This window comes from Schistocerca nitens, chromosome 2 (genome assembly GCF_023898315.1).
Source record: "Schistocerca nitens isolate TAMUIC-IGC-003100 chromosome 2, iqSchNite1.1, whole genome shotgun sequence".
Classification (NCBI taxonomy): Eukaryota; Metazoa; Arthropoda; class Insecta; order Orthoptera; family Acrididae; genus Schistocerca; species Schistocerca nitens.
The window spans coordinates 599084405-599102548 of NC_064615.1; the positions used below are offsets into that span (position 1 = coordinate 599084405).

At 41.7% G+C, this 18144-nt stretch overlaps 1 protein-coding gene across 1 annotated transcript in view; it reads right to left on the reverse strand.

The window, feature by feature from the left end:
- LOC126236674 (TATA-binding protein-associated factor 172) overlaps positions 1-18144 on the reverse strand; it is a 320919-nt gene that overhangs the window by 221403 nt on the left and 81372 nt on the right. The window contains exons 15-16 of the mRNA XM_049946158.1: positions 15553-15725; positions 7030-7196 (exon numbers count right to left, since the gene is read on the reverse strand). Of these exons, the coding sequence (XP_049802115.1) occupies positions 7030-7196; positions 15553-15725 (340 nt within the window). The remainder of the gene's footprint in view (positions 1-7029; positions 7197-15552; positions 15726-18144) is intronic.

The following is an 18144-nucleotide window of genomic DNA, read 5'->3' on the forward strand; positions in this document are numbered from 1 at the left end:
TAGGCTTTGCCTAGCACAGCAGTGGTTTCATGCAAGTAATGCCACATTGTCAGCGAAGGCTAGGTACTGCAGTGAATGATTTATGAAGGTTCCTCCTTTATTTAACTCTATCTGACTTAAGACTTTTTCTAGGAAGGTTGAACAGTAATGAGGAGATATTGTCACCCTATCTAAGTCCCTTCTTCACTTCCACTTCTCTGGAGATTTCGCCCCGTATTTTTACTTTACAGTTGGTTTCACTGAGAGTCATCATAGGAAGTTTAATGAGCTTCTTGGGTATTCCAGCCTCTTCCATTACATTCCTCAATGCCACTCTTGAGATGCTATCATAGGTTTGTTTGAAGTCGATGTAAAGCTGGTGTATGTTAATTTGATGTTCGTAACATTTGTCACCAGATGGACAAACCAGAAATCAGACAGACCATATATTGATTGATCGGAGACACGTATCAGACATAATGAATGTTAGGACCCGACGTGGAGCTGACTGCAATTCAGACCACCATCTAGTGAGAATTAAATATAGGCAAAGGATCTCATTAATGAGTAAACAAAAAGACCACAAACAAAAGAGGTTTGACATTAAGAAACTGAAATTAGAAGAAATACGGAGAGAATATCAGACGAAAACAGAAGAAAGCATTAAGAATGAGACTGACACGTCAAATGAAATATGCAGAAGTAATGTGGAAACGATGTAAGACTGAAATCGTCGAGGCAGCTGGAGAAGTTTTAGGACACGAACAGGCTCAAACGAAGGAAGATTGGTTTGACAAAGAATGTATGAAAAGAATTGAGGAACGTAATATAGCACGAATGAAATTATTGCAGAAAAGAACTCGAGCAAATCTGAATGAATATAATAAAAAACGCCGTGTAGCGAAGAGGGTCTGCAGACAGAAGAAAAGAGCACTAGAAAAGAAAAAACTGGAAGACATTGAACAGCTAGAAGAGAAGCAAAGTCGCTAAATACCAAAAGATTAAAGAAGGAAAGACTGGGTTCCAAGCCAGGACAAATATGTGTAGGAACAAAGAAGGTGATTTTATAGAGGAGAGTAATAAAATATTTGACAGGTGGGCAGAATACTTCCAAGAGTTACTGAACCCAGAAGTAGAAGGGTTAGAACGAGAGGAACTGGTGGAACTAACTTACTATGGACCAGAGGTCTTAACACCAGAACTTACACTGGGTGAAGTGATGCAAGCCATTAGGACCTTAAAAAACAATAAGATCAGATCCAGGTCGAACTTCTCAAATATGGTGGAGAAATGCTGTGGAAAACAGTTCATAAAATATCTGGCAAGAGGACAGAATGCCAAATGAGTGGAAAACAGCTATAATGTCCCCCATACATAAAAAAGGAGATAAATTAAACTGCCAGAACTATTGAGGAATCTCCCTACTAAATACTACATATAAAGTTTTCTCCAAGATTCCAACCAGCAGGCTTACTCCACATGTGGAAATGAGAGTTGGAGACAAACAGAGTGGCTTTAGAAGAAATAGGTCAACCACTGACCAGATATTCACATTGCGCATACTACTTGTCCTCTAAATGCTCTACAAAAAACTGAGGCTTCATCGAGACAAAGGAGTCCCCAGCAGCTCTCACACATACAAGGTACCGGGGCGAATAAGGTTCGCTACCATCCTTAGCCTGGCGTTCCTCCCATGGTGTGGCCAGGGAGGGGAACGATTTAGGATCATACTTCCTTGCATTGTACTGAGGCCTGGAACACTTAGAGACTACTGGAATTTGATCACCAGCAAGTGATGACATGGTATGCTTCATCATGCATCATCTGGCTGATGCCACCCACTCTGACCAGGAGCCCTCTCCACGGGCACCATCCAGCCGCAGCAAAGGCCACCTGGCAGGATGGCCACTGCTGCTAGTTCCAATGCCCCAGGGCAATGGGCATCTAGTCCTTGGCATACGTGGGGAGTTAATGGCGAAGGCATCAGCAGAGTGATCCCTGTGTAGTCAGGGGGCTACAACCAACAGGGTACATGGCGGCCCCACCACAATGGACTGACTACCATGCTGGATATGAGGTGCAAAGAATTCCATGGTCATTGTCTGCGCAGAAAACGATACTGCATAGTGGGTAGAGGAAAACACACCCAGGAAAGTGTCCTCGTCCAAGAGATGGAGGATGAGTGGGACCGCAATGCCTCGATGAAAAAGTGAGCTAAAGATCTCAATGCACAATGGACATGATGCACCATGTAAGGCACCATTCCCCAACTGGCTCGCTCTTCGGGAAAATTTTGATTGATGGAGGTCAAACCCTACAGGGGACCATCACAAAGGCCAAAAGGTGAGAGACTCCTTTTAGTCACCTCTTACGACAGGCAGGAATACCTCGGGCCTATAATAACCCCCAGGCCTGCAGGGGTGGGGGGAGGGGGTGGGGGGGAGGGCTGGAGAGCAAAGCAAGAGAATGACCCAGTTGCAGTGTAAAAGTGCGTGCTCTGTCCCCTATTTAGCAGATTCGCATATGATGATGTAAGAAGCCTCTCACAACTGCTCTCCCTCGGGGACAGGTAGTTGCAGAGCCCCAGAGTACATTGTGTGCATTTAAATCACCCAAAAGGATGACGGGGTGGGAGAGCTGTGTAAGATGGTCATTGAGAGCCTCTTTGTCAAGCCCATCATGTTACAGCATATAAAGGCAACATATTGTCAACAGATGACGCAAGTGCACTGATATGGCAACTGCTTGTAAATTCGTGATCTCTCTCTCTCTCCCTCTCTCTCTCTCTCTCTCTCTCTCTCTCTCTCTCTCCTCCACTCAAAGCTCAGGGGTGTACGATTGATGAAAAAGAGTCTCCTGGAGAGACAGACACAGTGGTCTACCCTGAGATAGTAGACAAAGTTTCTCCACATGCGTCCTGAACCCCTGCAAATTCCATTGAAGTATGGGAACCGTCTATCACGGGGGTAGCATGTTCATCCTGTCTCTCCACCAGGTTGTGCAGACTGGAGCAGGTGGAAGGGCAGTTTGGGTCGAGATGATTGCCCCACACATCCCTCAAATTCCATCAGCTCTGGGGAAGAGTCAGATGAAGCATCACCTAGAATCAGATCGACACGGTTGGATGGTTTACCACTTGACTTCACTTGCTGTCGCTGCTTTACAGTAGCTTTTCGCAGTTTTGTGGGCTTTGCTTGAGCCGGAGGAGGAGTGGTAATGGCTGTCCTGGGCTACTGAACAGGCTCAGGCAGTGCCTGGGGCTCACTCGAGTTGGCCATTGTACTCCTTCATGAGTGGCCTTACCATAGTTGACACATGTCACTTCTCCTTTACACCCGAGGGCTGTATGCAAAAAATGCTGGCATTTAAAACAGCGCATTGGGTTTGGGACATATGGCCGTATATTTAGGCGAAGAAAGCCTGCTTGACGTGATCCGGGAGTTTGGGGGTGTTGAAGGTAAGAACGAAGGAGTCAGATTTCCATCCAACCTTTTCATAATGTTCTGAACATCCGCAATGCCCTCTGCAGACCACTCACTCTTCAGTTCTTCAAGTGGTTCATCGATGAGGTCCCTAAAAGATGTAACACCTTTGCTGAAGCTCAGAGCAGTGGAGCTCTGAATCGACGGCATATTTGCGCAGGCACTTAGCACTCTGTAGGTTAACAGCTTGTTGGGAACCATATGTTTAAACCAACAGCGTCCCATTTCGTAACCGCTTTACAGATTTTAAAGTCCCGGCAATTCCTTCTATCCCTTCTAGATGTAAAAAGGCAAGACCTTGAAACTACCTTCCTTTCTTTTTATTATTAATAACACATTCTGATTACTAGCCTGTGTTCTGTTACTCTTTACTGCTGTGTGCTGCCTTACTCTTGCGTCGCAGGGCTGGCTAAGCCCTCTTATTAACTGGGGTGTTAGTACCTTCCAGCGGCCTAACCATTCCACTGGGAGGAGGAAAAGATTTCAGAGGATCCACTTCGGTCCCACGAGCAGCTAGGGAAATAAGGGTCCACTCTGACAGAGCCCCACGTGCCTGAGTAAGCCTTATACAACTGAGCTGCAGCAGATTCTCCAGAAGTTGCCCGCTGATGACTGTTCCACCTCAACAGCCACACATCTCCTCAGCATGCAGCACACCTCGAGATTGAGTTTTTTTTTTTTTTTTTTTTTTTTTTTTTAGGCGGTTTATTCCATCCTTGCGATTCAGCCAAGATCCCCGTTCCCTGAGACACACAATGTTCCACTGCCATGCCACAGCACAGTGGTCGCTGAAGCGTGCCCAGAGATTACGGTGACAGGAGACTGGTGGCACTGACCCCAGTCCCCAGCTCAGGAACCCCAGGGTCACCAAGCCCGTACTCAGCAAACGAATGCTGAGCCCCTGAGGAGGGCACCATAACAAACACTACCGTCTGAGTTGTGATGTACAACATTAGAGCACTCTTGCGGTTATTTCTACCTGTTACAGAGAACTGCAACTCCAGTCATATACATACCCACTGATGGTGTGGATGTGTACAAAGTTTCACAGACATTCAACAATGTCTTCCGCATGCTTCACATTTTTGTCACGCAATGTATCTATGTATCAGTTAACTTTTATGTTTTCATGTTGTATTAAGTTGATATATCTAATAATAAAGTAGTATTTGGATGTTGGGTAAGTTGTGAGGGTGAGAAGTAGTTAAAATCAAAGTTCTCCCTTCCACTCTTACACAATTTAAAAGGTGGGCATGTATTTTTTTATATAAAAATACTGAAGTGAAGAACTATTTGAAAATATGTAAATTTCAGAAAATACATATACTGTTTCCAAATGTTCTGGAAATTAATCTAAGGAGGTTCTTGCATTTCTGAAATGTTATAGGAATTTTTGCAAATTTTTTTTGGATATTTTAGAATTGGAACTCTGATGCTTTTGAAATATGATCTAGAATGATCTGCAAGAACTGGAAATACTCAATGATATGTTTGAGAACTTTCAGTCTCGGAGTATAAAATGCTAAATTAGATAAATTATATTTGTAATAAGTAAAAAGAAATTGAATATACACTGAAGAGCCGAAGAAACTGGTACACCTGCCTAATATAGTATAGGGCCCCCGAAAGCAGCAAAAGTGCTGCAACATGTCGTTGCATGGACTCTGTTAATGTCTGAAGTAGTGCTTGAGGGAACTGATACTATGCATCCTGCAAGGCAGTGCATAAATCTTTAAGAGTACGAGGGGGTAGAGATCTCTTCTGAACAGTACATTGCAAGGCACCGCAGATATGCCCAATAATGGTCATGTCTGGGGAGTCTGGTGGCCAGTGGAAGCGTTTAAACTCAGAAGTGTGTTCCTGGAGTCACTCTGTAGCAATTCTGGACGTGTGGGGTTGTCGCATTGTCCTGCTGTAAATTCCATGGATATTCACAATAGACATGAATGGATGCAGGTGATAAGACAGGATGCTTACGTACGTATTACCTGTCAAGAGTCGTATTTAGACGTATCAGGGGTCCCATATCACTCCAACTGCATATCCCCCACACCATTACAGAGCCTCCACCAGTTTGAACAGTCCCCTGCTGAAATGTAGGGACCATGGATTAATGATGTCATCTCCATACCCGTACATGTCCATCCGCTTGATACAATCAGAAACGAGACTCTCCCGACTAGGCAACATGTTTCCAGTCATCAACAGTCCAATGTTGGTGTTGACGGGCCCAAATGAAGCATAAAGCTTTGTGTTGTGCAGTCATCAAGGGTACATGAGTGGGCCTCCAACTCCAAAAGCCGATATTGATGATGTTTTGTTGAATGGTTCGCACGCTGACACTTGTTGATGGCCCAGCATTGAAATCTGCGGCAATTTGTGGAAGGGTTGCACTTGTGTCATGTTGAATGATTCTCTTCAGTCATCGTTGGTCCTTTTCCATACACAGTGATGTCACAGATTTGACATTTTACTGAATTCCTGACATTCGCAGTACATTCATGAAATGGTTGCATGGGAAAATCCCTACTTCATTGCTACCTCGGAGATGCTGTGTTCCATCACTCGTGCGCCAACTATAATACCATGTTCAAACTCGCTTAAATCTTGATAACCGATCTAACAACTGCACCAGTCATTTGTTGTCTTATAAAAGCGTTGCCGACCTCAGCCTCGTATTCTGCCTGTTTACGTATTTCTGTATTTGAACGTGGATGCCTATGCCAGCTTCTTTGGTGCTCCAGTTTATTAACATGAGAACTGAAATGATAAAGATGACTTGCTTCAAAATGGGAACATTGTATATGAATGAGGGTGAATCAAAGTGATAGTAAGCATGAAAAAATTCATATAGCTACTTTTTCCACAACTGATAGAAAAAATAAATATTAATTAATTTATCAACAAATTGTTCTCTATTTAAAAAACAGAATTGTGGGGTTTGGTTAATGACTCCCCAAGTGAGCCTCTAACAACACAAATAGTGAAGAATGTTTAAAGAAAACCTGACCGAGCAAATCTGGTCAAGCCAAGTTAGTGGTAAATACATTACATACATTAATGATCTTTCAACCAAAATGCTCTTACCAGCATCCCGTAAAATGTAGCTAAGGAGGGAGGTGAAGTCTGTATCACATGTTGTCTCTAATTAAAAAACTGGAGAATGTAATGAAGATTTCTTACTGGCAGTTGCTCTTGAAAAGCATCAAAGACCAAATAAAACAAATTTTTGAAAAAGTATATTAAGCAAATTCCACTTAAACTGGTATGTCTAATGTTTATATCTTTACATGATGTGCAATATCCTTTTTGAACAACTGTATTAAACCACACCGATTATAATCCACAAAATGTCTTAAATACTTCCTTCTGTTAACCAGTCCTTCCTAGTTTTTACATCTACAACACATTAAAGAAATTATGTGTTTATCATCTCTAGAAATTGTGTGTTTATCATCTCTACAATGCTAAACACAAAATTGTTCAAAGAATCACTCATTTCACAGAAGTAAATGAAACGTGTTTTCCATAACAAGTATAGGGGAGCTAGAAACTATACAGCACTCACGAGGTACTTAGCAGTGTTTGATCGGAGCTTGTCTGAGAAACAGCTGCTTGTATGGCTCTTCGACGTTCCTCTAGACTTTCTGCAACCTTTGGCTTAAGCTTGTGGGAAGACAGCAGTTGCTGTGATACTGGTCCACTAAGTTGCTGAATCTGCTCCAAAATCAGTACCTGCACAGTCAGTAACATGTCAAGTAACTTCACCCAATTTTCAATGCATTGACAATATTGATATACTTATGGTTTCTATAATGCATATTATGTTCTTTAAACGATCAATAGTATTATTTAATTATGGAAGGAATAAAAATAGCAGTGTCCCATTTAGTTGGGACATCAAGTCATTGATGAATGCAATAACAAGACAGAGTTTGTATGGCGCCTTCTTCAGAGTTAATAGAAACACACACACACACACACACACACACACACACACACACACACACACACACACACACACAATCTTTGTGGCTACAGTACTCTAGTTGACTGTAGCTATGCAGATGTATGTGTGTGTATATGTATTCTCCTGCCTCTGAAAGAGGATTCACCTGCAAATTCTCAGTCTTGTTTATACACTTAACCCTAGGGTGCATAGTGCTGAAAACACACATGAATGCATATGCAGGGCCTCCAGGACCTTGCCCTAATTTAAAATTTTCCTCTTTTCATATAATCATTCTTTGGAGTTAAATTTATTTCTGTCAAATTTATTGTCATATTGAAAAATTCCTGAGATACAGTAACAGGATCTGGTGGGCCTGATTAACATTTTATTATTTTTTTAAAAAAACTCAAAGAGTCAATTTGTATTAGTTACAACCATTTACATACAACATATACAAATAATTTTATTAATTCACTTATAAGTTGCAGTTTACCTTTTATAACATTTATTACAACCAATTTCTTCAATTAAAACATACTCATTATTCACAATATTATGTGTATAGGCAATATTTTGACAAAAAGTTATTATTCACTGTTCACATAAAATTGCATTTTTCTTAGTTTTCAACATGTGACAAACAAGAAGCACAAAGAACGTCACTATGTTCCTTACAAATGTTGGTTTTACACTTAATGCATGTCATAGCACTTTTCCTGTGTTTATTATATGGACAATAATTGCATCTTCTTCTTTTTCCTGAAACAGGTAGTTGGTTCGGCAATATGACAGCTTTTTGAACACCACATCTTTGCATGTCATCAACGATTTTCTTTGGAAGATTAGGGAACTGAATACGAAGTTCCATTAGTGGTCTTGCCATTTCCTCTGCTAAATCTCTTAGGAACAAATGCCTTTTATCACTTCTTTCACTATGGTATGTCAGGTGTTGGGTGGAAAATAAAATTTTACTGTTCATTGCTGCGACGTCCATCATATTCACCCATAATGCAAATGGCCATCTTCTTGTTTGTCTCTTGCAAGTGTAATAACGAATTTTCTGGTCGATTTGATCTACTCCACCATTCGTAGGGTTATAGAACTTTATTATATCTGGTATCTTTTTTGCACGAGTTTCATCAATGTTTCTGTCGTGATGCATTGTGCTAATGAGAACTACAGAATTTTTCTTTTTGGGAACATAACTCACCATTGTAATGTGTCACCTCTAAATGCAAACAAAGAGGAATGAATCGCTCTTGAGGCAGATGGTTTCATCTTATTAGGAATTTCTGGTTTATTTTGTTTGATTGTTCCCACCACTGTAATTTGCTTCTGAAGCATCTCTTCTGCCAGCTGCACACTAGTAAAGAAGTTGTCAACAGTAATATTTTTTGATGATCCTTCAATGCTTTTAGCAAGATCTTTCACCACATTCAATCCAAGATTTTTCTGAATAGGTTCATGGGGCTTCCTTCCCGTGTAACAATTCCGTCTAAAGCATATGCAGATGTAGCATCACATAACCAAAATATTTTTATGCCATACTTGGCTGGTTTAGAGGGCAAAAACTGGGTGAAGCTGCATCTTCCACGGAATGGGACTAGCTGTTTGTCAACTGTGAGCAAATCATTGGGAATCACTCTATTTCTACACTTGTCAAGAAATAGTTCCCATACATAGCGAACATTTGCAAGTTTGTCATCTGCAGATCGAGCTTCATGGGTACGCCTGTCATCAAATCTAATCATTCTCCTTATATCCTCAAATCTATTTACTGACATGGTGGCCTTATCTGTAGAATTTGCCTTCTCATCCAAGAATAATTCTCTAATAGGGACCTCCCAACTCTTCTCAACACCAGAAAGCAGTAAAAGACCAAGAAAACCCTCCATTTCAGCAAGCGAAACGTTTTTCCACGTTTTAGCACGTAAATCAGCCACTCTTCTGCCTTCAATATTTGTGCAGTTGATGATTTCCTCTAGTATTTCCTTGGAGACGAAATAGTCCAAGGCATCCTTATGTTTACAGGTTTTCAAACCATGGGCTGGACCAGGTGCCTTCTTTACGATGTTATGGACAGGCGTACAAAAAGTTGCAGGAGGATCTAATTTCGAAATCGTTCAATTCCGACTAATGTATGTGTGGTCTTCTATACCTTTTTGTGGTGGTTCTTCATTTTCAGACTCTGGTGAAGTAATATTATCGGAAGGATTGTCATCTGCCTCAATATTCACATCTGCAGGTTCATTGGCTGATTCTTCACTACTTGCATCTTCAAAAATATTTCCTTCCTCACAAGAATCATCTTCTTCAAACCACTGAGCCACAACACTTTTAAAATTAGTTGCATTTGCAAGTACTAACTCTCTTGCTTTGCGTGTTGAAGCCAGAGCAAAAGGCGTGTCTTTCGAACAGCAGCTTGTGCAGCACTAAACGAGTCATACTCGTAACAATATGGGCCTTGCAGCAACAAACAAACTACAGTAACAATGAGGCTGACAAGAGCAGCATAGGATAACAATGCTATGCAATAATAAAACTTATAACAAATGATCAATAATACACTGACATCGCCAATATGTGAAAGTAGTGTGTATTATTTTTTAGGTATACTATTACTACTACAGCTACTGCTGCTGTTGGCACTCCTGTTGCTGGAAATACCAGTACAGTTATTGTTGAATTAATAACTGCTCCCAAACAAATGTTGAAGACAATATAGGATAAAGAACATTTATAAATGTGTGAGGGCTTCTGAAGCCCTGCTTATGCATTCACGGTGTATGGGTAAACGTATTGAATTATACAAAAAACTTAAAAAGGTATCTCATTCAGATTTGATAGGAGGAATGTCACAGTGTTAGTGAAAGAGTACTGGAAAGCAGTTTGAAATGAAACAAAAAATTACAGAATTTTTTTAAAAATGAAGACACACAAGGGCCTCGGAGGCCCTGTATATGCATCCTAGGGTTAATGATGACTCAACATGTCAACTATATGGTGAGTTGTCACAACTCACTACTCCTATTATATATTTTTCACCAACGTCTTTCCATTACCATAAAAGTATAATGAGGTCAAGAAGTTTAAGAACACACACACATAATTACAATGATCTAAATCTTAAAACATTTTGGCTTGTATAATCATTGTAAAGGAATGGAATCCTCTTGAGCTATGAAACTACACTGTTTTAAACAACTAGTTTTGAAAGGTAAGTGTTGCCATAAATCAGCATTTACACTGATTCCCAAGGTAACTATTTTCTTTATTTCACTTACTAATGTAGCTTCGATTTTTTTTTTAATGTTTGAAGTTTTCCCTAGGGGGGAGTACACTTGGCAGAGAGCCGTGAGCTATAGCTCAGTGCAACTTAGTACCAAATGAAATGTAACAATATTATGAAAAGGATAGTTTCTACTCACCAATAGCAAAGATGATGAGTTGCAGAAAGGCACAACAAGAAGACTGTCGAAAAGTTAGGTTTCGGCCAACAAGGACTTTGTCAAAAGTACACAAAACACACACACACACACACACACACACACACACACACACACACACACATGACCACACTCTGGCAGCTGGTGCTAGTCTGGATTGTGTGTATGTTGTCTACTTTTGAGAAAGGCCTTGCTGGCCAAAAGCTAACTTTCCAACAGTCTTTTTGTTATATCTTTCTGCGACTTAGCATCTCCGCTAAGTGGCAAGTAGCAACTATCCTTTTCATTATATTGTTACATTCCATCCTGGATTTTCCATTCTTAGTACCAAATGAGGTAGTTGAGGGCTACTGTACATCCACCTAGGAGGACTACTCAACAATAATTATAGAGAAAACATTTGCCTAATTCTTGTTAGTGTTTAAAATTCATTATAATAGTGCAAGTGGTGAGACAAATCCATTTAAGTCTGATTAGTAGGTTGCACTTACTGCATAGATTTATTGTAGCCAGTGAACATAATAATTACAGCATCTTTCTTTCTCACATTATTTTTCTAAAGATCATTTCTACAATTATATGCAATGTTATTCTAAGCCAGCAGGACTGGAAGCAGAAAGTCAAAATTGGGGAAATTAACCCAAATTAAGACCCTCTAGAATCTGAGGTGTTATCACTGATTTGAATCCTTTCAATACCTGGAAAATGAAGTCCAACTGGTTCTTATCTGGTTCAAATAGTCCAAAACTGTTCGAAATTGAACCGCTCAACATCTGACAATCATACTAATGACATACATTTATGTAAACAATATTTTACTGAATATCAGACCAGAATTTGGTGGTGGTGAATAACTTGGCTTCAGCCGTGTTAGGTACAGATGTGCATGCCACCTATTGATAACATGTGAAAATTTGTGCCAGAAAGGGATTCAAATCTGGATTTCCTGCTTATCGCAAGCGGTCGCCTGAACCGTTAGGCTATCTGTGCATGCATGCCGGAATAACCTGAATTTCAACATGTCATACAATCTACATCTCAATGCCACAGTCTCCTACATTCATCACTAAATGCTTGCAGATATTCTCTGTATTCCCATACAAGTGAGAATGAGACGACGACAAATTGAGACCTTTGACTTTATTGTGTTTTCTCCACCTCAGCCTGTAATATTTACTTTACCTGCAAGTAAATATTACATGCCAAGGTGGGCAAAAGACAATAAAATCACAGGTCTCAATTTGTCACAATCTCATTCTCACTAGTGTGGGAATACAAAGTACTGTATAACTGCAAGCATTTAGTGATCAATGTAGGAGACTATGTCATAGGGCATAAATAGAGATATAGACTGTGTAACATATGGAAGTTCGGGTCGGTCCCAAAGGAGTTAAGGTGACTGCTTGTGATAAGTGGGAAATCTAGGCTCGAGTCCCGGTCTGGCACATATTTTCATATTATATACATATATGTCTGTAATTCTTTTGTGTACAAATTTTCATATGTTACCAATAGGTAGTACAATAATACACTCCTGGAAATGGAAAAAAGAACACATTGACACCGGTGTGTCAGACCCACCATACTTGCTCCGGACACTGCGAGAGGGCTGTACAAGCAATGATCACACGCACGGCACAGCGGACACACCAGGAACCGCGGTGTTGGCCGTCGAATGGCGCTAGCTGCGCAGCATTTGTGCACCGCCGCCGTCAGTGTCAGCCAGTTTGCCGTGGCATACGGAGCTCCATCGCAGTCTTTAACACTGGTAGCATGCCGCGACAGCGCGGACGTGAACTGTATGTGCAGTTGACGGACTTTGAGCGAGGCGTATAGTGGGCATCCGGGAGGCCGGGTGGACGTACCGCCGAATTGCTCAACACGTGGGGCGTGAGGTCTCCACAGTACATCGATGTTGTCGCCAGTGGCCGGCGGAAGGTGCACGTGCCCGTCGACCTGGGACCGGACCGCAGCGACGCACGGATGCACGCCAAGACCGCAGGATCCTACGCAGTGCCGTAGGGGACCGCACCGCCACTTCCCAGCAAATTAGGGACACTGTTGCTCCTGGGGTATCGGCAAGGACCATTCGCAACCGTCTCCATGAAGCTGGGCTACGGTCCCGCACACCGTTAGGCCGTCTTCCGCTCACGCCCCAACATCGTGCAGCCCGCCTCCAGTGGTGTCGCGACAGGCGTGAATGGAGGGACGAATGGAGACGTGTCGTCTTCAGCGATGTGAGTCGCTTCTGCCTTGGTGCCAATGATGGTCGTATGCGTGTTTGGCGCCGTGCAGGTGAGCGCCACAATCAGGACTGCATACGACCGAGGCACACAGGGCCAACACCCGGCATCATGGTGTGGGGAGCGATCTCCTACACTGGCCGTACACCACTGGTGATCGTCGAGGGGACACTGAATAGTGCACGGTACATCCAAACCGTCATCGAACCCATCGTTCTACCATTCCTAGACCGGCAAGGGAACTTGCTGTTCCAACAGGACAATGCACGTCCGCATGTATCCCGTGCCACCCAACGTGCTCTAGAAGTTGTAAGTCAACTACCCTGGCCAGCAAGATCTCCGGATCTGTCCCCCATTGAGCATGTTTGGGACTGGATGAAGCGTCATCTCACGTGGTCTGCACGTCCAGCACGAACACTGGTCCAACTGAGGCGCCAGGTGGAAATGGCATGGCAAGCCGTTCCACAGGACTACATCCAGCATCTCTACGATCGTCTCCATGGGAGAATAGCAGCCTGCATTGCTGCGAAAGGTGGATATACACTGTACTAGTGCCGACATTGTGCATGCTCTGTTGCCTGTGTCTATGTGCCTGTGGTTCTGTCAGTGTGATCATGTGATGTATCTGACCCCAGGAATGTGTCAATAAAGTTTCCCCTTCCTGGGACAATGAATTCACGGTGTTCTTATTTCAATTTCCAGGAGTGTATTATGAAAAGGATAGATTGCTAGTTACTGTAAAGATAGCACATTGAACTGCAGACAGCCATGATGAAAAGACTGTTACATATTAGCTTTCAGCCAAAGCCTTCTTCAGAAAAGAGAAATGCACACACATTCACACTAGCAAGTACACCTCACACATACAACAACCCTCTCAGGCCACTTTGGCCGTATGGCAGTGGTCATGCGTGTGTGATGTGCTTGCTTGTGTGAATGTGTGTGCGTGCATTTCTCTGCAAGCACACTTCACACACACGATGGTTACCTCAATCCACTTTGGACAGTCAATAGTGATTAGAGTTATATTTCCCAGGAAATCCTGTATTTTGGCTTTTTTTTGTATCTTTTTGAATTCATCCTGTATTTCTCCAACTTTTGCATTGGTCGTTAAAACAATTTATTTTGCGTGACACGCCACGGCTTTTCCTAATATCTCTAACATTATGGTGAACAAGTAAACCGTTCCTAGAACTATATGGTCACTTCTCCATTGATGCAAAGTGGAGGTATGTTTTAATGTCATTTTTTTGAATTTGTAGATGTAGGGGGAAGTGAAATTCATCTACATTTACCAAATAGATGGGCTTTCTTTAATATGAGCAGTTGTCAAAATCATTACAAATTGGGAACCCATTAAAATTTACACGAGAAGTACGATGGTCGTCCCAAAGCTCTGAAGTTATTTTTAAGGGATTCTGATGACACTGAAAGACAGTTAACCTTGGACATTTATTCAACATTTTTTCCAGATTGGTGCAGTTGTTCTAGAATGTTACTATAATGCAAACTTTTGATGCAGCCAAGACTCTGTTTAGTAAAACTGAGCAAAGAATGAGATATTCTGGTAGTGGAGCAAAAAAAGTTTTTAATAAGTTAACTGTTTCAGAAAACGCCTTGAAGATAATCTTATGGACTTTTAAGTCTAATTGAAAACATATTTAGTCAAGAATTTCAAATTTGAAGATCATTTGCCAATGGCAGTACAATCTTGGATGCCTCTTTGTCTATGGTCCAAGCTAAAATTTAAGAAGCAACTGACTCATTTCGGTTAGATGATGTCATTGAAGATTGTCTGCATGATGAACATTGCAGCACAGAAGATTATTTTGAATCAAGGGTTGTCCACAGACGAGAATGCAAGCAGATGGTGGCTTAATGTTTTCTGTACCTTGAGAGCCACACATGTTCACGTTCTAAATTTGCTAAAAGTAGTTGGTTTGTACTAAGAATTATTCCTAGTTCAAATGCTGAGGCAAAAAGTATTTTTTCCCTAATGAACCGTAAATAGGCCGAATTACATAACAAATGCACCCCCGGGCTTATAAAAGCAGAACTGCAAATAGCAGTGAATTTTTATTTCATCTGTATAGAATTCTTTACATATGAAAAATCGAATTCAAAATGCATAGTTGTAGCCTTCCTTCTCGATCCCTTCTTTTCCCAGTAAAAAGTTGGCAACCCTAGTAGCAGTCATGTGTATGTGACACATGCCTGCTTGTATGAATATGTGCGCTTCTCTTTTCTGAAGAACGCTTTGGCCAAAAGCTAGTAAGTAACAGTCTTTCATCAGGCCTCATTGTGTCTGTCTGCAACTCAACATGTTATCTTCACAGCACATAGCAATGTCTCCTTTTTTACATGACATTGTTGGTATTCCAACATGGACTTTCCATTGTTCAATAGGTAGTACACTTATACCAAACACAAGTGAGGCCAACTGTGCTTACCTTTCCATAGGCATCAACATCAATTGGAAGCTTATAGTGCTTCAGCATTGCAATGAAGTCGCGTGTTTCTTGTAAAAGTCGTGTAAAGGAAAGTGCAATTTCATCAAAGTACACTACTTCAGATATGCACTGCAGTAATTTCACACGAAGTGCCTCTGGACATGGTCTAGAACCTATAGAGAGAGAAAAAATCCTGAGTGTATGTTATTCATATACCTTTAACACAAAGTTATTAACTTTTACAACCAATGTCATAAGATTAACAGGAAGAGAGAATGTTAAAACTCTACAAATACAATTGTTTGGAATGGTGGACGAGAGAGAGAGAGAGAGAGAGAGAGAGAGAGAAGGAAATATGGATCTGAATCTGTGGTTATGCAGTAAATTCATGTTGGGATATCTATGGATTAATTTTTGAACATACTGATGTGTCTCCATGGGTAGTACTACTTCATTCCTTGATGGCCAGTTTGTTTATGGAGTACTTTGAGGAAAAGCTACTGGAATCTGTTTATTTCAAACCCACAGTATTTTGGAGATACGGTGATGACAGGTTTGGAGTGCAGCCCCATGGTAATGATAAATTACAGGGATTTTTAAACAATCTGAATTCTACACAGGAAAAATTCAGTTTACAACGGAAATCAAAAAATGCTTTTCAATTTGGATGTTTTGATTTGTTGCAAAAATGATAGCACCTTGGGACAAGAGTTCATCCAAAGCCTATTGATATGGACTTATATTTACATGCAAATAGGTGCCACCATCCTTCCCAATCAGTGAGTGTCCTCAGAGCAATGGTTCACAGAGCACATACCATTGCTGATGAGAGCAGTCTGCAGCATAAACTTCTACACTCATAGGGAGTTTTTGAAGCAGGTGGGCACTCTCCGCAAGACATACATTACAAATAGGTCAGATCTTCATCAAGAACAAAGTTAAAGCGTTTATCACCCTCTACTGAAGACAGCTGCTCCTTTGGGTTCCATCAATGATGACCTGATACTCTGCAAGGTCAGGGTTTACAAGATCCACTGTAGGCGTGGCCTTTTGTACATAAGGCAGACAACTTGTACAGTCCATGAATGATGCACAGAATACTGTAAGTGCACCCAGCTGTTGCAGCCCAGTAGACTGGCTGTGGTGGAGCTCACTCTACACCGCATGAAAATGTCAAAACTGTAGTGTCGACTTATGTTTTTGGGACTCTGGTGAAAAAAACAGTAGAAAATCATTTGTCAAAGAAATTAGTTAACAGAGATGGCAGATTCAGCCAGGACAATTGAAGTATCAAGTACTCTCTTCAACAGACTCACAAAGATGTTGCTACACTGCATCTCATAATGATAAATCTATATCAAAGCATAAATTGACCGTTTAACCACAGATTCATTTATGCCTCTTCCTTTGCCAGCAATGTGATGTTTCTGGTGCTTGTGTATCTACGGTACCATGCACAATGACTCAGTCTGCAGGTTTAAAATGACAGAGTTCATGTAGTACTTACAACCTATCGGTTCACTCTGGAAGATGGCTGGAAGGAATGTGGCCAAAATATTAGGAAAAGAAATAAGTTTTATACAATTGCAAGCTAAAACTGAATGAAACCATCTAAAACTGTACAGGAATTTAAACTGCCATCTCCTCTGTAATGTTTGTGGCCAAGGGGTACAACACACTATGATTGATGTGCCCAGGGAGCCAGCAACAATGGAACTTCATCAAGTCGAATAAACAAAACGTATCAGTTTCCTAGAATGATGAGTTGGCATACTTGGTTCAGTCTGACAGTCAATCACTGAAGCACTGGAATGTCCTAGCGGGTAAGCACTCATGTTGTACTGTAGTGTCCTAGTGAGTATTCACTGGCAATGCACAGGAATGATCATATGTGGACGAAGTCCATGGTGGTTGTGTCCCGAGACGGGATAAGCTTGGAGACTAGTCGAGACGAAGTCCTTGAAGTGGTGAGCTGCAGTGGAGTCTGACTATGCACCACTAGGCAGGACTGGCATAGAGCCCAGAGAGTATAATATGCACAGCCAAAGAACTCCGACTGAGGAACCGCTAGGCACATTCTGTGTTACACTCTTTGTGTGGACTGACTGCAGATAAATCGGGTGGTGACCAAAATATCTGTCCAGCAGAAGGATACTGGCGGAGGCACATAACTCACAGAGGCAAGGTAGTGCAGTGATGTAAACACTGTTTGTGGTAATGCTGGCTCCACGCAGTACCTGCTGGAGATTCAGTTGTAAACAACTTAGCATACAAGGGCTATGCCGAAAGTTTTTAGCAGCCCGTAAACTGTAAGGCAGAGGACAATGGGGTTGTTTTCATTCAAAAGAGCGATGTTTTTCGACCTTGGGACGTATGTGCGCAGCCCCTGGCTAGCGGTGATCCCCCCACAGCACGGTAAGAAAGCACAGGCAGTGCTGAGTCAGAGACGGTGCAGGATGGAGCTGTCGCGCCGCAACTTTCACGCCATGATTTTTTTACGATTATAAAAAGGATTTGAGTGCCAAAGAATGCCATTCTTCTTTGTTGCGTGTTTTTGGTGAAGCATCCCCTTCTAGGGCCACAGTTGGAAAT